The 22035-nt window shown below is 46.8% G+C and overlaps 1 protein-coding gene and 1 long non-coding RNA gene across 6 annotated transcripts; one reads left to right on the top strand and one right to left on the bottom strand.

Moving 5' to 3' along the window:
- Positions 1-394: 394 nt before the first annotated feature.
- LOC123582262 lies at positions 395-9233 on the bottom strand. Its single transcript, XR_006704290.1, has 3 exons — positions 9163-9233; positions 8723-8820; positions 395-872 (listed from the first exon to the last, which is right to left on the bottom strand). It is a non-coding gene; the product is annotated as an uncharacterized LOC123582262 (long non-coding RNA).
- Positions 9234-17093: 7860 nt separating this feature from the next.
- NKX2-1 (NK2 homeobox 1) lies at positions 17094-21495 on the top strand. Of its 5 annotated transcripts, none has more exons than XM_045450730.1 (4): positions 17094-17293; positions 17576-17669; positions 18493-18878; positions 19842-21495. In XM_045450730.1, exons 1-4 carry the CDS (start codon positions 17221-17223, stop codon positions 20576-20578), a joined length of 1290 nt encoding a protein of 429 aa, XP_045306686.1. In that variant the 5' UTR covers positions 17094-17220; the 3' UTR covers positions 20579-21495. The 5 variants fall into 5 exon arrangements, with proteins under 5 accessions (XP_045306686.1, XP_045306685.1, XP_045306687.1 ...); XM_045450729.1 differs by having other exon boundaries at positions 17576-17807; XM_045450733.1 differs by lacking the exons at positions 17094-17293; positions 17576-17669 and adding exons at positions 17702-17807; positions 18250-18394.
- The last annotated feature ends 540 nt before the right edge of the window (positions 21496-22035 follow it).

The following is a 22035-nucleotide window of genomic DNA, read 5'->3' as shown; positions in this document are numbered from 1 at the left end:
TCTGGTGGGAAAGGCGAATCCCCAGGAACAGAGTGGGGTCCAGGAGGTTCTCAGGCCACCCGGGGAAAAGCGGTTCCACTTCTGGAAGGACATTTGGTAGAGACTGTTGAAGCCACCTGGTCCCAGCAGACCCCAGAAGGCAGCCACGTTTGCTGGTGCTGGAACAAAGTCATTAAGGGTGAAGCCTGGTGCCAGATGTGTGTTGTGATTTTCCATAATCCCTGATAAGCTGCTGCTACACTGTCTCAGGAACTTTTACTGGGGCGCACTGGCACCTGGCCGCAGTCTCAGGGCACTGGCAGCAGCAGGGTCCATCAAGTGTTCCTGGGTGCAGCCGACATTCAGCCATTGCTCATTCAGCCATTGTTCGGTGAGACCCTCCCGCAGAGGGGCGGAAGAGGTCAAAGCCGCAGTCCTTCAGAAACAACCACATCTGAGTCAAAACGTGGAAGAGAGGCCTGGGGCCTGGTCACAGAGAGTGAAAAAGCAGGGAGTGCATGAAAGCTGAAGACAGAGGACAGGGGCGCAATTGTTGATCCGGGAGAACACATTGGGTAAGGGGTGGCACCATTTTTACCGCTCTGGCGCATGCGCATACACACCTAGGAACCCCACAACCATCCACCCCAGTAGGATAGCAGCGCCATCTAGTGGAGAGCGGAGCTATTACACTGAGCCCCGCTCAAGTGGGCCAACCTCACTCTTCAATAACACAAGTCTCACTGCTGGCTTAGTCTATGGACTATGAAACGCTACATATACTGACTTCTAGGGGAAAACGAAGTAATGTCAGTCCTACCTCATTCTGTTAGCAGGTCCATCTATTCAATTTTCTTTCTTTTTTTTTTCTCTTTTACACTACTTTTCTTTTTCTTGAATACAGAAAGAGAAAAAATTTATTTTTATTTTCAATTTTTATTAAAAATATTTTTCCTTAATTTTTATTACTATATTTTTTACTTTTGTGTAAAATTTTCAAATTCTATTTTACGTCCATCATTTTATTTTAGCATATTCACCTTTTCAAATTTTCAAACGATTTCCTTTTTTTCTTTTCTTTCTTTTTTCTCTTTTTTGTTTCTTTTCTTTTTCGTGAATGCAGCAAGAGAAAAACTTCATTTTTACTTTCAATTTCTATTAAAAATATTTTTCTTTAATTTTTATTACTATAATTTTTACTTTTGTGTAAATTTTTTCAAATTCTATTTTACTTCCATCATTTTATTTTATTTTATTTTATTTTATTTTATTTTATTATTTTTTTTTAATTTTTTGTTTATTTTTTCAATGTTTATTTATTTTTGGGACAGAGAGAGACAGAGCATGAATGGGGGAGGGGCAGAGAGAGAGGGAGACACAGAATCGGAAGCAGGCTCCAGGCTCTGAGCCATCAGCCCAGAGCCCGACGCGGGGCTCGAACTCACGGACCGCAAGATCGTGACCTGGCTGAAGTCGGACGCTTAACCGACTGCACCACCTAGGCGCCCCCATCATTTTATTTTAGTCTACTACAGTGTATTCACTTTTTCAAATTTTCAAACGATTTCCTTTTTTTCTTTTTTTATCTTCTTTCTGTTTTTCATTTCTTTTCTTTTTCTTGAATACAAAAAGAGAGGATTCATATTTATTTTTAATTTTTATTAAAAATATATTTTTTTATTTTTTTCTTACTTTATTCATTACTTTTGTGTATATTTTTTCAAATTCTATTTTACTCCCATCATCTCATTTTAGTCATTTTTTTAAATTCTCAAACAATTTCCTCCCCCCCCCTTTTTTTCTCTAATCTGTCAAACCGCTTTCAACACCCAGACCAAAACACACCTAGAATCTAGCATCATTTATTCGATTTTGGTGTGTGTGTGTGTGTTTAATTTTTTAATTTTAATATTTTTTTAATTTTAATTTTTCTACCTCATTAATTCCTTTTCTCCCTTTAAAATGACAAAACAAAGGAATTCACCCCAAAAGAAGGGCATGAAGAAATGACAGCCAGGGATTTAACCAACACAGATACAAGCAACATGTCTGAGCCAGAATTTAGAATCACGATAATAAGAATACTAGCTGGAGTTGAAAATAGATTAGAATATCTTTCTGCAGAGATACAAGAAGTAAAAAATAGCCAGAATGAAATTAAAAATTCTGTAACTGAGCTGCAATCATGGATGGATGCAGCAGCGGCAAGAATGGACAAGGCAGAACAGAGAATCAGTGGTATAGAGGACAAACTTAGAGAATAACAAAGCAGAAAAAAAGAGGGAGATTAAGGCAAAAGAGAATGATTTAAGAATTAGAGAATTCAGTGATTCATTAAAAAGAAACATCAGAATCATAGGGGTCCCAGAAGAGGAAGAGAGGGAAATAGGGGTAGAAGAGTTATGGAGCAAATCATAGTGGAAAACTTTCCTAACCTGGGGAAAGACATAGACATCAAAATCCAGGAAGCACAGAGGACCCCCATTAGATTCAACAAAAATAGACCACCATCAAGGCATATCATAGTCAGTTTCACAAAATACTCAGGCTAGGAGAGTATCATGAAGCAGCAAGGGAAAAAAAGTCCCTAACCTACAAGGGAAGACAGATCAGGTTTGCAGCAGAACTATCCACAGAAACTTGGCAGGCCAGAAAGGAGTAGCAGGATATATTCAGTGTGCTGAATCAGAAATATATGCAGCCAAGAATTCTTCATCCAGCAAGGCTGTCTTTCAAAATAGAAGGCAGATAAAAAGTTTCCCAAACAAACAAAAATTAAAGGAGTTTGTGACCACTAAGCCAGCCCTGCAAGAAATTTTAAGGGGGACTCTCTGAGGGGAGGAAAGATGAGGAAAAAAAAAAAAAATATATATATATATATATATAAATACCAAGAGCAACAAAGACTAGAAGGACCGAAAACTCCAACTCTACAAGCATCATAATGGCAATAAATTCATATCTTTCCATATTCACTCTAAACGTCAATTGACTCAATGCTCCAATCAAAAACATAGGGTAACAGAACGGATAAGAAAACAAGATCCATCTATGTGCTGTTTACAAGAGACTCACTTTAGACCTAAAGATACCTTCAGATTGAAAGTAAGGGGATGCAGAACCTTCTACCATGCTAATGGTTGACAAAAGAAAGCTGGAGTAGCCATACTTATATCAGACAATCTAGACTTTAAAATAAAGACTGTATCAAGAGATGCAGAAGGGCATTATATCATAATCAAGGGGTCTATCCACCAAGAAGACCTAACAATTGTAAACATTTATGTGCCAAATGTGAGAGCACCCAACTATATAAATCAATTAATCACAAACATAAGGAAACTCATCAATAGTAATACCATAATAGGAGGAGACATCAACACTCCACTCACAGCAATGGACAGATCATCTAATCAAAAAATCAACAAGGAAACAATGGCTTTGAATGACACACCGGACCAGATGGACTTAACAGATTCAGAAAATTTCATCCAAAAGCAGCAGAATATACATTCTTCTCCAGTGCACATGTGATGTTCTCCAGAATAGACCATATACTGGGACACAAATCAGCCCTAAGTAAGTACAAAAAGATCGAGATCATACCATGCATATTTTCAGACCACAGTGCTATGAAACTCGAAATCAACCACAAGAACAAATTCGGAAAGGTAACAAATACTTGGAGACTGAAGAACATCCTACTAAAGAATGAATGGGCTAACCAAGCAGTTAAAGACGAAATTAAAGAGTATAAGGAAGCCAATGAAAATGATAACACCACAATGCAAAACCTCTGAGATGCAGCAAAGGCAGTCATAAGAGGAAAATATATAGCAATCCACGCCTTCCTAAAGAAGGAAGAAAGATCTCAGATACACAACCTAACCTTATGCCTTAAGGAGCTGGAAAAAGAACAGCAAATAAAACCCAAACCCAGCAGAAGACAGGAAATAACAAAGATTAAAGCAGAAATTAATGTTATCGAAATCAAAAAACAGTAGAACAGATCAATGAAATCAGAAACTGGTTCTTTGAAAGAATTAACAAAATTGATAAACCTCTAGCCAGTTTGATCAAAACAGAAAAAGGAAAGGACCCAAATAAATAAAATCCAGAATGAAAGAGGAGAGATCACAACCAACACAGCAGAAATACAAACAATAATAAGAGAATATTATGAGCAAGTATATGCCAATAAAATGGGCAATCTGGAAGAAATGGAAAAATTCCTAGAAACATATACACTACCAAAACTGAAACAGGAAGAAATAGAAAATTTGAACAGACCCATAACCAGTAAGGAAATCGAATTAGTAATCAAATATCTGCCAAAACACAAGAGCCCAGGGCCAGATGGCTTTCCAGGGGAATTCTACCAAACATTTAAGGAAGAGTTAACACCTATTCTCTTGAAGCTGTTCCAAAAAACAGAAATGGAAGGAAAACTTCCAAACTCTTTCTAGGAAGCCAGCATTACCTTGATTCCAAAACCAGACAGAGACCCCACTAAAAAGGAGAACTATAGACCAATTTCCCTGAAGAACATGGATGCAAAAACCCTCAACAAGATATTAGCCAACTGGATCCAACAATACATTGAAAAAATTACTCACCACGACCAAGTGGGATTTATACCTGGGATGCAGGGCTGGTTCAATATCCGCAAAACAATTCACATGACTCATCACATCAATAAAAGAAAGGACAAGAATCATATGATCCTCTCAATAGATGCAGAGAAAGCACTTGACAAAATACAGCATCCTTTCTTCATAAAAACCCTCAGGAAAATAGGGATAGAAGGAGCATACCTGGAGATCATAAAAGCCATATATGAACAACCCAACGCTAATATCATCCTCAATGGGGAAAAGCTGAGAGATTTCCCTCTAAGGTCAGGAACAAGACAGGGATGTCCACTCTCACCACTGGTATTCAACATAGTTTTGGAAGTCTTAGCTTCTGCAATCAGACAACACAAAGAAATAAAAGGCATCCAAATTGGCCAGGAGGAGGTCAAACTTTCACTCTTTGCAGATGACATGATACTCTATATGGAAAACCCAAAAGATTCCACAAAAAACTGCTAGAACTGATTCATTAATTCAGCAAAGTGGCAGGATATAAAGTCAATGCACAGAAATCGGTTGCATTCCTATACACCAACAATGAAGCGACAGAAAGAGAAATCTAGGAATCGATCCCATTTACAATTACACCAAAACCATAAAATATCTAGGAATAAATCTCACCAAAGAGGTGAAAAATCTATACACTGAAAACTATAGAAAGCTTATGAAAGAAATTGAAGAAGACACACAAAAAAAGGAAAAAGATTCCATGCTCCTGGATAGGAAGAACAAACACTGTTAAAATGCTGATACTACCCAAAGCAATCTACGTATTCAATGCAATCCCTATCAAAATAACACCAGCATTCATCACAGAGCTAGAACAAACAATTCTAAAATTTGTATGGAATCAGAAAAGACCCCGAATAGCCAAAGCAATCTTGAAAAAGAAAACCAAAATAGGAGGCATCACAGTCCCGGACTTCAAGCTATACTACAAAGCTGTAATCATCAAGACAGTATGGTACTGGCACAAGAACACACACTCAGAAAAAAAAAAAAAAAAAAAAAGAACACACACTCAGATCAATGGAACAGAAGAGAGAACCCAGAAATGGACCCACAAATGTATGGCCAACTAATCTTTGACAAAGCAGGAAAGAATATTCAATGGAATCAAGACAGTCTCTTCAGCAAGTGGTGCTGGGAAAACTGGACAGCGACATGCACAAGAATGAACCTGGACCAGTTTCCTATACCATACACAAAAATAAACTCAAAATGGATGAAAGACCTCAATGTACGACGGGAAGCCATCAAAATCCTTGAGGAAAAAGCAGGCAAAAACCTCTTTGATCTTGTCCACAGCAACTTCTTACTCAACATGTCTCCGGAGGCAAGGGAAACAAAAGCAAAAATGAACTACTGGGACTTCATCAAAATAAAAAGCTTCTGCACAGCGAAGGAAACCATCAGCAAAACTAAAAGGCAACCAACAAAATGGGAGAAGATATTTGCAAATGACATATCAGATAAAGGGTTAGTATCCAAAATCTATAAAGAACTTATCAAATTCAACACCCAGAAAACAAATAATTCAGTGAAGAAATGGGCAAAAGATATGAATAGACACTTCTCCAAAGAAGACATCCAGATGGCCAACCGAAACATGAAAAAATGCTCAACATCACTCATTATCAGGGAAATACAAATCAAAACCACAATGAGATACCACTTTACACCTGTCAGAATGGCTAACATGAACAACTCAGGCAGCAACAGATATTGGCGAGGATGCGGAGAAAGAGGATCTCTTTTGCATTGTTGATGGGAATGCAAGCTGGTGCAGCCACTCTGGAAAACAGTATGGAGGTTCCTCAAAAAACTAAAAATAGAAGTACCCTATGACCAGCAGTTGCAGTACTAGGCATTTATCCATGGGATACAGGTGTGCTGTTTTGAAGGGACACATGCACCCCCATGTTTATAGCAGCACCATCAACAATAGCCAAAGTATGGAAAGAGCCCAAATGTCCATCGATGGATGAATGGATGAAGAAGAGGTGGTATATATATACAATGGAGTATTACTCGGCAATCAAAAAGAATGAAATCTTGCCATTTGCAACTATGTGGATGGAACTGGAGGGTATTATGCTAAATGAAATTAGCCAGTCAGAGAAAGACAAAAATCATATGACTTCACTCCTATGAGGACTTTAAGAGACAAAACAGATGAACATAAGGGAAGGGAAACAAAAATAATATAAAAACAGAGAGGGGGACAAAACAGAAGAGACTCATAAATATGAAGAACAAACTGAGGGTTGATGGAGGGGTTGTGGGAGGGCGGATGGGCTAAATGGGTAAGGGGCACTAAGGAATCTACTCCTGAAATCATTGTTGCACTATGTGCTAACTAATTTGGATGTAAGTTTAAAAAAATAAAAAATAAAATTAAAATTAAAAAATAAAATATTAAAAAAATAAGAATAAAATAAAATAATAAAATAAAATAAAATAAAATAAATTCATCTTCCCTTCCCACCTATCTACCCTGTGAACTTCAAGCTCTAACATCAGGTAAAATCAACACCCTTACAAAGACTTCTAGAGCAGCTTCTACAATTGAGGTCAAATTCCTATAACAAAGACATTTGTGTGTGTGTCTGAAATACATCTTAGTATAGCTATCTATATCTAGTTGTCTAGCTACCTACATATCTATCTATCATCTATGTTTCGTAGTGATTCTGCTTCTTTAATTGAATCTCGACTAAAAAAGCTCCACATCTGATCCATGACCCACTTTAGTTCCTGTTATTTTGCTTCAAAGTTTGGGAATTCTGGTTGGCTTCTCCCAAAGTCTCAATTTAACTTTGTGGTTATTTTGTTGTTTCTTAGGAAAGGGCTTTCACTACAACACTCAGTGACTTTCAGTTGAATGTGTACCTCATTTAACAGAAACTCCTTTGCCTTTTGGGCCCGTGATATTGTCTTTGCCTAGTAAATCAGAAGCAATGATCAATCCATGAGGGATTTAGGTGCAGGGGCTTATGTAAATATTTTCTACAGCTGATTCCTGGGAGGAAAAACATTGTCAGCCCAAATCTAATTCTATATGTTTTATGTCCATACAAATGTCACTCTATTGACTCTAGCTCTTGTTTTGAAGATTTCTGGGAATTAAAAAAAAAAAAAAAAAAGATCACTGGTCCCACTTCTAGCCATGACTAACTAGTGCCAATCATGCCTTCTCACTGTCTGCACGTAGACAACTAGACAAAACATGTGAAACAAATTTTCAGACATTGGACCACAACTAATTCAGAACTGTGATCTTGAAAATAGAGAAACAAATGAGGAGGTCTGTATAATCACCCCAGCTTTCTGGATGCAAGGACCATTTAGACAAGGACACAGAGAAGGGATCTTAAGCAGCATATAGAGATCAAAGTTTGAGGAGAAGAAAAAAAAGTTTGAGGAGGATAAGGTAGGTAGAATGTGTGGAACAGTCTAGAGAGGACAGAGCAATGACAAAAAAAGAGCTCCAGAAATACACATAACATATCCTTGAGTTTTTGACTGAATGTAAGCAGTGAATAAATAGGATGGGATTCCAGAAGGCTAAGTAATGAATGGATCTGTCAGCTGAAAGTTTCCATAGCTTACACTGGATGGGGAAGTTCTAACAAGTAATGGAATTGGAGAAGTTTTTGACTTTTTTGCTTTTTTCTTAAAGAGAAGCCATAGTTGCCACTAAGCCTTAGCTGGAAAGCTACAGAGTTTCTACAATGAATAATCAAGATGGATGCAATCCCAATGATACTATGGAGAAAAAATAAAATGAGACCCATACACAAAACATAATCAATGAATACCAACCTTAGAATGACCCTAGTGTTGAAATGAGCAGACAAGGATTTTAAAGCAGCTATTATAACTGTGCTCAAGGACATAAAGGAAAATATACTTGTAGTAAATGAACAAACAGAAACTATAAATGAGAATCAAATGGCAAGTCCACAGCCTGAACATATGGTAAGGATGTGGGGCTCTTGGCCAAAGTGAGGTGGAAGGCCCTGGAGCAAGACAGAGTCCAGACCAAGCATTAAGTTTAGCTTGCAATGCTTATAATTAGAATGAATAATTTGAAATTGCAGCTTCACCTGATGCAGTCATGTCCTCTTCATCCAATTTCTTAAGATCTCTCTCAGTTTATGAACCTCTTAAAAGCATTAATCTCCTAAGATCTGATTGTTAAACCCTGTGGGATAAATCAGAATATTATTACAGAATTGTCAAGTTAATATTGCTGGTGTTTCAAGGTCCAACCACAGGTGTCTTTTCCGCTAGAATATATGATGATGACCACAATACCAAGATCCAGTACAGCCTATACTGTGCTTTTTGGACTTGGGCTTTAAACTCTTGCATGTAGTCACATTGATAATGAAAAGAGAAGGATGTAGGAGCTTGGCTGTAAAATGCATGAGAAGTATTTTCTACTGTTATATGCATCAGGATGTTAAGGCCCAGAAGTTTAAGCAGGACACAGCCCAGTTCTTTTGGATATCTTTCAGCCACAACAGCATGAAAGATGACTAACCAGGCATCGAACCAGTGAGTCTTTGAATAGAACTTCCACTGAGTTCTCTGGCCAAGCAGCGCAGATCCTGCAAAACAAAAAACGAAAAACAAAACAAAACAAACACTCAATGGTATCATATCTGGGAAGCATTTACCATAGCAACCAACCTGTCAGATATGATAATATATGAGAGAAATGTCTTTCTCCTTCTTGAAGCCATGTTGGAAAATATCAACTAGCCACAAATATCAATTGTGGAGTTATTAATGGCTATATTCATTTTGCTGGAAAGAAATTTTCAGTGAGACTTTCAAGACAAAAAAGTAGATCTAGATAAACTGGTGAAAGAAAAATTTTAGTAATTTCAAAAATATGAGATTCAACTAAAGGAAGTTGACAAAAAAGATAATGTGACTTCCTTTTACAACACTCTCCCTAATCCCTTGCTAAAAAAAAAGCTATTATATATATATTTATATATATATATTTATATTTATATTATATATATTTATATATATATTTATTATATATATATATATATATATATATATATATATATATACAGGGGAGGGGGTGAGGAACACCTGATTGCCTAAGTTCAGCTCACAGGTCAGCCAGTGGTCATGTCCTCTCAGTGACCTCCTTCAACAAAAGTTTAGGGCAGCTGGAGATAAGGGGGAGAAGAGGTAGGTAGTGAGGCAGGGAGAAATTAGTTTGGAGGAATATGTTGGACTCTGTCCTGTGGACAAGAACCATAGACTAGAGTGGAGAGAGCCTAAAGGTAGAAACAAGAGCTACATGATAGGCAATAGATGATGAATGGCCTTGACAGAAGCGTAAGGAGGGAAGAACTGGTTATGAAGAAGTAAGGCAGGATTTGGGAGACATCTAAGATGTGGAAGTGATATGACTTTATAACTAGTTGGATAAGGAACAGGAAAAGGATGATATTCAGATAGATGGCTTGGAAGCTGGTTTAGACTGAATTTGTCCCCCAAATTCATATGTTGAAGCCCTAACCATCAATATAACTGTACCTGGAGGTAAGGTATTTAGGAGACAATTAATGTTAAATATGTTAAATGAGGTCATAGGGGTGGGGCCCTAATCCAATAGGACTGTGGCCTTATGAAAACAGGAAGAGAGAGAGAGAGAGAGATCTCTTCCCTTCAGTTAGAAGGTACTGTATACAAGCCAGGAAGAGTTCACCTGAAACTAAATGGCAAGAGCTTGATCTTGGACTTCCCAGCTTCCAGAACTGTGAAAAAATAAATTTCTGTTGTTTAAGCCACCCAGTCTATGCTATTTTGTTATGGCAGCCCAAGCAGACTAATACAAGAGCCAATGGGAGGAGTGGGATTATGGGGAGGGGACATGTGCATGCAATTCACCTGGATCAAGAACACAAAACAAGAAGCCAGTTGCAGCAATGTTTTGAGTTCAGATTGGGATATCTCAAGATTGGGATGTCTAAATCATAGACATTTATATGAGAAGATAAACGGCTGGAAATCTATGTATGAAACTCTGGGGAGTGGTTGGCTGGAAGCACATACTTGGAAACCATCAGCAGTAGATGGTAGTTGAAGCCATGGAGATGGGCAAGCAGAGGAGGAAAGAAGTTCAACAATGCAGAATAAAATAGCCAGAGATGGAGGAGAACCATAACTGAGGAGTGACTTTGAAGCCAATGAGAGAATTTTGAAAAGAGATGATTAACAGGATCAAATGCAGTGCACTGAGCCCATTTCTGGGGACATGTCTAAGTGTTTGGCACAATCCTTGAAATCAAGGGCCCAATAGTCTAGCTGAAAGGAGAACACAAACATATGAAACAATTAGGAAATCATTCAATTAGAGTAAATTGTCTTATTACTGTAACAGACAAGTGCAATATAGATCCATCCATTTATTCTGCAAACATATTGAGCTCCTACTGTGTGCCAGACATTTCGTTTTTGGAAAAGGCGATTGAGCTTTTTTAAAAGAAGGGCATGACTTAGTTATGGAGGTGGAAATGATATTCTAAGTGAAAAAGAACAAAAGCTGAGTAATTTAGGCACATGAGGAGAGGGGGTGGAAAGGATGCAGTCTTGGCAAGAGTCTAAGAAGGGGGAACTATCTGGGAAGAAAGCCTGGCTAGGTGAGTTTGTGCCAGAGATTGGAGGGCTGGAGGGCACCCGTCAGAGTGTAACTAGTTCCAGAAGTATTCCCGATCCGGTATATTTTCTAGGTGCTATCTACCTACTGCTTCAATAGCAAAGAGAGCCCCCTTGTGTTGAGCCAGTGGGGCCACTGCTTTCTGCAGACCTTGGACATGCAGAAAGTGCAAGCTTCTACAGGGGCCACCAAATACGTGTCAAATTGCCGTCAGATACGGAGAGGAGATTATAACTAGATATCAAGGGAAAGCATAATTAGAGGAAAGCTTTAGATATCACAGCAGTTTCCATGGCCCTGATCTACACTTGAGCTTTTTCAAATAGCAGGTGCAGGAGACTGGGAGATCCCAAGCGTCCATCATAACACCTATACTGCAGTGGCTCTGGGTGGACCGATTAGCAGCCAGGCGTATGGCTGGGTAGATAGTATGATGAATAGTGATATGGGCAAATTCGTGGAGGGTGAACCACTACCAGTCTGAACGCTACCAGTCTTGCCTGGCGGACCTGGGAACAAAAAGCTTGCTTCCCCCAGGACGGCCCTGAGGGTGCAGTTCTCCGAATGGCTGGAAGAGGGCGCTGCGGATCGCACTGGTCCAGTAAAGTCCGAGGTCGACCCAGAGTCCTGGGAGGCGAGGGGTGGGGAAGCCAAGCTAGGTCTCCTCCCAGAAAACCCGAAGCTGCTGAAATCTTCCGCAGAGCGCCTGGCGGGGGTGTTAATGCGGCTGCTTGAAACTTTGCCTGGACCCAGTGTTGGGGGTTGGGGGGAAGGATGGGAGATTGGAGAGGGGAAAGGAACAGAGAAATAAACCCCAGAGCGCTGCTGGCAACTCTGAGGAAATCACGACTACTATAGGCCCTCGGGCTCACACTGCCGGGGCTTCGGTTTGATGGGAGACGGAAGGGTGGAAGAGCTGCAGGTTTCAGCTATCTAAAGTTGAATGCAGCTGCACAGGTCCTAGGGCGAAACAGCCGCGGCGCCGCGAGGAACCTTCTTGAATCTTGTCGTTTCGGCTTCAGCAGTCGCTCCAAAACTTTCTTCCGAACTGCACGCGCCTCCTAGGATGTTCCCATTCCTTAGGATGGGGGCTTCCTATCTGTGCAGAGTATGGCGAAATCACCACCGTCCACCCTGTCGCCCACTTACAGGCTTTTAATTTAAACAGGAACGAAGAACTGGGAGCAAACAAGCCAATCCGCTACAGGGCTCTGGCTCTACTTATGCCTCTGTCTTCCAGGGCGCCCCGCATCGGCCTCGCTGGGTCTCCCAGCAGCTGTAGGTCGGCCCCCTCCCCACTTCCCACCCCAGTATCGGTTTCTCCGCATTTCAAAGGATGCTGCTAGCGCTGAATTTCCTCCTTCTCTCTACTTTGTAAACCAATCCCCGAAGTCGCTGCTACCCAAGATCTCTTCCCGCCAGGGGGCGCCTTGACTATAGGGGCTCTGGCTGTAACTTGGGACAAGTTGAATTAGGCTTGAACCGTGTGACATGAAAATAGGCAAGTTCTGAGACCACAGGTGTGAACCTCTTGGAAGACTTGACCTGACAGAGGAAAAGGTTCTTTGACACTAAAGGCCGGAGGATGGACTCTCCTCCCTGGGAGGACTCCCACTCCACACCAGACAGCGCCAGTGCAGGGAGAAGGTGACACTGGAGCTACTCTCAGACATCCCAGCGTAGCCTCCCCCTCCCCCCCCCGGGCCTGCGCAGAGGCCACGGCTTGAGGAGGGTGTCCGCAAAAGGAAGGTGGCCCGCGAAGACCCTAGATGCTCAAGTCCAGACAGGGAGCAGTGAGAGAGCGCGCCTTAGCTCCGAATCTGTTCCTCGAACAGCCTCTTCGAAAGCCTCCTCGGGAAAGCCCCCTACTACAGCCCCTGCCCTCCACCCACCTTCTTCGAATAGATCCCTCAGAGGCTCTCAATTCTGGTGCCTGGGAAAAAAGCGCAAGGGGTTCCGGTGAGATCCTTCAGGGAGAGAAAGACGCCCTCCAGAGGGGGCTCCGGATTCTCCGTTCCTTGGATCTCATTGGGGAGCAGCGACCCCCCGCGCCTGGCTGCTTTCCTGCTTTGTCTTCCTGGGTGTCGTTGCCTCGACGGCACCCGAGAACCCAGCTCAGCCAGGCTCGGGAGCCTGCTCCTGGCTGAGGAAGGTTCGCCCACCGTGGGGGCTAGGCACAGGAACAGCCGAGGGCCCAGAGAGCTTCATGCAGAGTTAGAAGCCTGGATTCATAGTTTCTATAAATTCAAGATACAGAGTCCTAAGTAATAATCCCTTTCATTTGCTAGCAATTTTTATGCTTTACAAACTCATGGCTCTCATCCTTAAATACTTGGATCCCTAGTACAACCTGGGAGGTACACAAGGAGAGATTATGACTATTTTTTTGCTGTTCAGGAATCAGGTGCTAAGAGGCTTTATTTCCTTAATTCAACATTTCTTGAGACACTGGAAAATTCAAGAATAAATAAAACAGGATCTCACCCTAAATTAGGGAGGCCAGTAAGCAACACCTTAGTTTACTCAGGCTGTGGGCAGAGTGGCTCCAGGGTGTGGTGGGAGTCCAGCAGAACTATATCACAGAGCTGAAACGTGGCAAAGCCAGGGCTCCAGTCCCAGGACTTCTGACTTGTACTCAAATGCTCTGCCTATGACCCCTGGGCACTTTAAGATCGGCTATGGTGAAGAACACTCCCCACCCCCGTCCTACTCACACACACACACACACACACACACACACACACACACACAAAACTTAAGATGAAGAAGGTAGCTAAAAGAAAGGACACTCCTGGGTTAGGAAGAGGTGTTGGGGCCAGGAGACTTCATCAAAACCTCTATCTTGGTTGGATCCCAGAGTAACATTGTCACAAAGTAACTATGTACATATTATTTGGGTGATTTATTGTTAGTTTATAAGCTCTGTGTGGGTAGGAGCCACATCTAGCTTGTTTAAAGCTGAATTGTTAGGCCTTGCACGGAGCCTGGCACAGAGCCAGTACTCAACAAACATTTGTTGAATAAATCACGAATTGCGATAAAACTCGGAGCAAAAGAACACCGGAAGGGAACATGGCCGCTCACCGTCCTAAGAGAGGTGTGAAGGACCATGAAGAGAATTAGAAAAATGTGGCGCTGAGGACTGGGAAGGACTTTTCATTTCTCTAGTGATCCAAGCTTCAGACTCCGAGTCATACAGCCTTGTATGAGCCCTCTGTCCTAAATTCTCAAAGAAGTGACTCCAGAGGGACAGAAAGGCGCTTCCCCCCCCCCGCCATAAGGGTGGTGAGCAAAGGTTGGTGGCAGTTCAACGTGTCCCTGGCCGGGCCTGGACCTGAGCCCCAGTCTCCCGGGCTCCTTAGATTCCAGGCCAAGCTGCAGAGAGCAAAGCTGTGTGGCCGCGGTTGAGGTAGGCGTGTGCAGCCCCACCAGGGGAAAGCTCCTTGAGAAGCCCGAAATGGACCCCACTGCACCCACTCTGCCTGAGAGAGTTACTGAAGACGCGGGGACCTACAGGGAGAATCTCAGGCTTCCCAAGTATTCCCTGCAGCCATGAAGAAATTATTAGGTTAACCTCGGTCACCCTACTTAAGATGAAGGGGGAGGTAGCTAAAAGAAAGGACACTCCTGGGTTAGGAAGAGGTGTTGGGGCCAGGGGACGGACTCTCAAAGCCTTTGGTCCGGCAAGAGCAGAGATGGAGATATACGCCTTTTCCCTCCGGTAGACGCCTCAGTCCTTCAGGCTTATGTTGGGCAGCGCAGAGAGTGTGGGGCAGTGTGTGTGTGTGTGTGTGTGTGTGTGTGTGTGTGTGTGTGTGTAAGGGGCAAGGGTAGAAGAGGTGGGGGTGGGGTGCCGCAAGGTGGTGCAAAGGCCCAGGCGAGGTCTAGTCCAGAGCTAGTGCTGGTGAGCGCGCCTGGCGGTGAGGTGCAGCATAATCTTGGTTGCGGGGGTGCAGGGGGGAGGGCGGAGCAGCAGCCTCGGCCAGCCGCCGCCCTCTGCCCCCCAACTCCCGGCCCAGCTCGAGCTCAGTGCGGAGACTTAATGCCTGCTGCGTGGCTGGGGGTGGAGGTCCAGTCTGCAAGCCTGAGGGTGGGGGTGGGGAGCTGCTAGCCACGTGCGCAGCCGGAGCCTGCTGCGGGACTGCGAAGCTGCCGAGGGACGAAGGCCCAGGCTCAGGGCCTGCGGAAGATGCACCCAACTCTCCCCTTCACTCAAGGCCTAAAGGCAGGGCAGGGTGGGGGGTGTGCTAGCGACAATACAGAAATCTGGCGCTCTGGCAATGAAATTAAAAATTTTCTAAAGCTTTCGGAGAGCTTTTATGTGCCCCATCTTATCTGAAAATCTCAGAGAAACCTTGTGAAGAATTACTTACACTTCTAAACGGCATTGAGACCGAGAGAGACGTACACCATTCTATACTTGGTGTTTCTTATACTTACCAGTAATGTGAAATAACGGAGAGGGAAAGGGAGAAAGAAGACAGGTGACTGGGAAACCCACCCCGCCTTAGCAATAAGACCCCAGTCAAAACAAAAGCCCGGGATTCTGGGCCGCCTGCAGACAAGATCTGTGTTCAGTTTTGTCTGCTCTCCTCGACGGTTCATTTGAGCTCAGAGTCGTCTTCCCTCCTTGCTCCTAGGGCTTAAATATCACATAGATCAACGCGCAGTTGATGGAGCCTGAGTCTTCCTGAGAGCGCCGCCCACCCCCCCCCCACCCCCCCAGAGAAGCCCCTTGGAAGAAGCGCAAGGAACCAGCCTGGCGCTTGTCTTTCACAGTACAGCGGACAAGCACGTCTCAGCGCCCAAGTGCAGGGTTGCCTGCCCCAAAAAGCCAGGGGAGCTGCGCAAAAACGTGGGCACATGCGGGAGGAAGGGGGTGCCCTGGGCTTTGTCACCCTTCATAAGCGACGTAGGTGGTGAGGAAACCGAATGTTAGTATAGAAGTTGGCTTTGTGTTGAGGGAGCACAGAGCACTTCTCAAGGAGAGAACTGAAATGTTAAAAAGCCAATAACAAAACAAGTTTCCTTACTACAATTGCTGTTAATGGAAAAGGCGCCTAACCTGCTGAATTAAATCGTTCAAAAGTGCCTGTTCATCACTGGGAGTTCCTTCTCTACAAGGAGGGGAAAGAAAATGAAAACAAAAAAACAAGTTCGAGAAGCCCCCTTAACTGGCCCCGGCAGTGTGTTGGAGGCCCCAGCCTGGACAAGGAGCTTTCCACCCTCCCAGCCTCTAGCCGGAGAGGAGGCTAAAAGAGCCAAAGAAAAACCAAACCAAAACAACGACAAAACGTTTGGAATCTCAGGGGGAAAAGTCGGAGTGGGTCTCGGGATCTGTGCCACGCAGGGCACGACACTGTAGTCCACTGGGCTGGAGGCCGGGGCCTGGCCGGAGCAGCAAGGCCGATGCCTCTGGTCCGGCTGGGGAGCGAAAGCCCACAGCTCCCCCTCTCCAGGCGCCCAAGGACCCTCAAGGCGCGGGGCTCACACTTGAAGCCTGGGAACGCGCTGACAGGAAACCCACTTCCTCCTAAGCAGTTTCTTGCTCGCCGGATGAGAGGCGCCCAATTGAAGCAGAATGATCCTCATCTACTAATATCCAGCGTGGCCACAAAGCGACTGGCCATTTACGCCGCCACTTTAAACAAAGATATTTGGTTATTCCCGGGGAAGCAAGTGCACTTTTGCATGGCTGAGCTCCGGGCGGAGGCGAGCCTCAGCCCAGCCTCCCGCCTGCTGGGCTGCTCGCGCCTCGGGATTCGCCCCCTCCCGGCCAGCTGGTCCCGCCGGGGTTCAGGCTCAGTTCCGCCCGGCAACAGGCGGGCGGGTACTTACGACGCTCCCTGCCCGCGCCCTCCCTGAAGCATCAGAGGGGAAAACAGCGTGGCCCTGGGCTCGGGTGCTGGGGCTGTGATGTCCTCGGAAAGTCAGCTCCAGCCCCAGAACCCCGCGTGTCCGGGCGATGGGCGAGGGTCGGGGACACCAGGTTTGTTCGAGGTGGGGCAACTTCAGCAATGGCCCTTCGGGTTAGTGCCCCCCAGCTTCCCAGCTCTGGCGGCCAGTAGTGTGCTTGTCTTGGCCAGGAATGGGGGTGGGGAAAGGGAGCTGCGGGTGGGTTGTGGGGGGGGGCGTGATGCAGGGGGCCCTGGACCGCTGAGAAGACCCTGAGCTGGGGGGAGGGGGACGCGGGGATCTGGGACAGCCTCTCCGAGGCAGCCGATCCCCTGCTCAGCGTCCCCTCCGCCCGCTGGGATTCTCTCTCGGGTAGGGGGAAAGGGGGCGGGGAGCAGAGGTGTCCCTCTGACGGCGGCAGAAGAGGCAGACAGACGGACAGACACGCAGAACAACAGTGCGGCCCCAGGGTTCGTCCCCAGACTCGCGAGCTCGTTTGGTGGTGACTGGGGCTCGGCACCGCGAAGCCCGATGTGGTCCGGAGGCAGTGGGAAGGCGCGGGGCTGGGAGGCCGCGGCGGGAGGGAGGAGCAGCCCCAGCAGGCTCAGGTGAAACCCCTACCCCGTCCCTTGGCCCCCTCCCTCTATAGACTTGTCCCCGCCCGGGAACCCCGACTATATTGGAAAGTGGTTCACTTTGTAACTCCGAAAGTTGGTTGCAAAGCAGCATTCACCTTCCTTCCTCCCCACCATCCCCCCTCCTCGGCTACTCCTCACCCCACCTCTTGCCCTCCCCTCTCTCGGTTCCCTCCTCCTTTCCCTCCCCTGTCTCCCCCCGCGCGCCGCCCGCACCCCACAAAAAATGGGGTGGGGGTGTCCGGGGGAGGGGGAAAGAAATGCTTTGGGTCGTGTCTCTGCCTCGCTCTCTCTCTCTCCCTCTTTGAGACCTAAAAATCCTGACAAGTGAAACTTAAAGGTGTTTACCTTGTCATCAGCATGTAAGCTAATTATCTCGGGCAAGATGTAGGCTTCTATTGTCTTGTTGCTTTAGCGCTTACGCCCCGCCTCTGGTGGCTGCCTAAAACCTGGCGCCGGGCTAAAACAAACGCGAGGCAGCCCCCGAGCCTCCACTCAAGCCAATTAAGGCGGACTCGGTCCACTCGGTTACGTGTACATCCAACAAGATCGGCGTTAAGGTAACACCAGAATATTTGGCAAAGGGAGAAAAAAAAAAGCAGCGAGGCTTCGCCTTCCCCCTCTCCCTTTTTTTTCCTCCTCTTCCTTCCTCCTCCAGCCGCCGCCGAATCATGTCGATGAGTCCAAAGCACACGACTCCGTTCTCAGTGTCTGACATCTTGAGTCCCCTGGAGGAAAGCTACAAGAAAGTGGGCATGGAGGGCGGCGGCCTCGGGGCTCCGCTGGCGGCGTACAGGCAGGGCCAGGCGGCTCCGCCGGCCGCGGCCATGCAGCAGCACGCCGTGGGGCACCACGGCGCCGTCACCGCCGCCTACCACATGACGGCGGCAGGGGTGCCCCAGCTCTCGCACTCCGCCGTGGGGGGCTACTGCAACGGCAACCTGGGCAACATGAGTGAGCTGCCGCCGTACCAGGACACCATGCGGAACAGCGCCTCGGGCCCCGGATGGTACGGCGCCAACCCAGACCCGCGCTTCCCCGCCAGTAAGTGAGGCCGCCCCACTGCCGGGCCGCGGGCTGAGTACGGGAGGCGCGGGGAGAGCAGCCCAGAAGGCGCGGCTCCTGCCAGCTGCGCACTGGGCGTCAGGGTGGGCGGCCCGGCAGCCGCGCCGGGGAGTAGGGTGCGGGAGCTGGGGATTCTTTCCCCTGCTGGATTGAGGTGTCCCAGAAGAGACACTTGGTAACGCTGGGGTCCTGCGAGCAGTATTCGGCCTCTCCCCAGTGCGGCCGACTAGGAGCTCTGCTCCGCGCAGGAGACCTCGGAGTGCCGAGGGAGCGCCTCCCTCCCCCAACCCCCCCCCCAAAAAAACCCTAAGGGAGCTGGGGGCAAGCAGGGAGCAGAGAGGCGCGGCCTGGCCGGGCCGGAGGCTGCCCTACTGCGAGGCGCTCAGGCGTCCGGCCCGGCTGGCTCTCCAGTCTAGGCAGGTGGAAGGGCGCGCGTGGCTCCAGAGGGGGCTGTAAACGGAACGAGCAAGTGCCCTCACTGGGGCTGACAGTAGAGAGAGCGGCCAAGAGGCAAAGCGTCTGGGGCTCTAGCTTTCGAAAGTGAAGACTCCACTCTCCTAAGCTCCCAAATTTGGGGTCTACCGTGGGACCCCAGCTTTTGGTGTGGGCCCAGTTCACCGCCTGTGCCCCGATAACCCCACGACTCTGGCCGGGGATGGGCACGAAAGGAACGGAAGCGGCCTTTCTCCACTTTGCTTTTGGGCTGGAGCACTGAGAGTGGGGAGGCAACCGGGGTTGAGGTGGGGAGCTTTCCAGTAAATCCCTCGACGGCAAAGCCTGGGGCAGGCGCTAGCCATCCTTGACACCTAGGCCTCTCATGGCGGAGGCAGCTTAGGTGAGGAGGGAGCCGTCGGGGTGGGCAGGGCCGGCCAAGGCCGCGGAAGGCAGAGGTGGCCTGGCCCGGCCCGGTCCCCGCCGACGCTGTGCGTTTGTCGCCTACAGTCACCCGCTTCATGGGCCCGGCGAGCGGCATGAACATGAGCGGCATGGGCGGCCTGGGCTCGCTGGGGGACGTGAGCAAGAACATGGCCCCGCTGCCAAGCGCACCACGCCGGAAGCGCCGGGTGCTCTTCTCCCAGGCTCAGGTGTACGAGCTGGAGCGACGCTTCAAGCAACAGAAGTACCTGTCGGCGCCCGAGCGGGAGCACCTGGCCAGCATGATCCACCTGACACCCACGCAGGTCAAGATCTGGTTCCAGAACCACCGCTACAAGATGAAGCGCCAAGCCAAGGACAAGGCGGCACAGCAGCAACTACAGCAGGACAGCGGCGGCGGCGGCGGGGGCGCCGGGTGCCCGCAGCAGCAGCAAGCGCAGCAGCAGTCGCCGCGCCGCGTGGCAGTGCCGGTCCTGGTGAAAGACGGCAAACCCTGCCAGGCAGGCGCCCCCGCGCCTGGTGCCGGCAGCCTTCAAGGCCACGCGCAACAGCAGGCGCAGCAGCAGGCGCAGGCTGCTCAGGCGGCCGCGGCGGCTATCTCAGTGGGCAGCGGTGGCCCTGGCCTGGGTGCACACCCGGGCCACCAGCCGGGCAGCGCAGGCCAGTCTCCGGACCTGGCACACCACGCCGCCAGCCCCGCGGCGCTTCAGGGCCAGGTCTCCAGCCTGTCCCACCTGAACTCCTCGGGCTCGGACTATGGCACCATGTCTTGCTCCACCTTGCTATATGGTCGGACCTGGTGAGAGGACACCGGGCCAGGCCGGGCCCAGCGCGCTGCCTCATCGCTTCCCCTCCTGCCGGTCACACAATCACCAACTACCCGCCGCTCCCTGCGCTTCGACTTTTCTTAATAATCTGTCCCGTTTAGACCGAGGGGAAAAAAACACAAAAGCCAAACTGCTGGACGTCTTTTTTTTTTTTTTTTTCTAAAATTTGTGGGATTTTTTTAAAAAAAGAAAATAAAAACATCCAAGTGAATCCAATTCTTTAAGGAGTCTTTAAAAAGAGAAGGACATAACAAGAACAGCTTTTGGGGTGTCTTTTTGGTGATTGAAATGGTTTCACTTGCTCAGGCAGGGTGCAGTTTGGAGAGGGCTCTACGATGACTGGCTCTGGACTCTAAAGATCGCAAACTTCACTCTGGGTACACTGTGCCAGCAAGGCGGACTCGCTTGTAAATACCCGGATTTCTTTTGAAGGGATGATGGGGGCTGGGGAGAGGAAAGACTCTTCGACAGGACCCACTTGTCATTGACACAAAGGAAATGCCCCCTCCCAGCGCCCTCTGGCCGCCCAGGCTCAGCCCCGGGGGGGAAAAGCCCTGGCTAAAATTGTTTTATGTTTGATGTGAACTTGTAGCTGTAAAACGCTGTCAAAAGTTGGACTACATGCCTAGTTTTTAGTAATCTGTACATTTTGTTGTAAAAAAACAAAAACAAAAACAAAACCAACCCCTGTCCCCAGCCCATCATATTTTTTATGGGCATTGACAAATCTGTGTATATTATTTGGCAGTTTGGTATTTGCAGCGTCAGTCTTTTTCTGTTGTAACTTATGTAGATATTTGGCTTAAATATAGTTCCTAAGAAGCTTCTAATAAATTATACAAATTAAAAGGATTCTTTTTCTGATTAAAAGTCCACCTTTTGTTTGGTTTTAATTTGGCTTTAAAAGGCTTTTTTTTTTTTTTTTTTTTTGGTGGTGATGGTGGGGTCAGCTCATCATTGGCCTGATGGGGTTGGAATTGTTTGGGGGCTGAAAGGATACTAAACCAGCTAAAGAGCTGGGCCCAGAGTCCTTGTCCCACAGGGAAACAGAGTTTTGTTCTGTCTCCAGATTGAGTAGAACCAAACCTTGAGCAGTCCTGGGACTTGACAACCAAAAGGAAAAAAACTAAATACTTCCATCAGGAGGGAAAGGGTGAAAGGAAGAGAAAGAGACCAAAGGACTAGTTTTCAGCACCAGGCTTCTGGTTTTTTGTTTCTTGGGTTTTTTTTTTTTTTTTTTTTGAAACCTCAGAAGTGTCTACTGTGGTCTTATACAGCTAAGGCAACGTTTAAAACTTTAAAATGTTTAAATAACATGCATTTTAAATAATCTGAATGAGGGATCATTTTTACTGAACGAATGGTCCCTGTAGATTTCAACACCAATCCTTGTTTCTAATCTGCTGTGGAGCCTCGTCAGAATTGGAATTCAG

The sequence above is a fragment of the Leopardus geoffroyi genome, chromosome B3, assembly GCF_018350155.1.
Source record: "Leopardus geoffroyi isolate Oge1 chromosome B3, O.geoffroyi_Oge1_pat1.0, whole genome shotgun sequence".
Taxonomy (NCBI): Eukaryota; Metazoa; Chordata; class Mammalia; order Carnivora; family Felidae; genus Leopardus; species Leopardus geoffroyi.
This window is presented reverse-complemented; position numbering and strand designations above follow the sequence as displayed.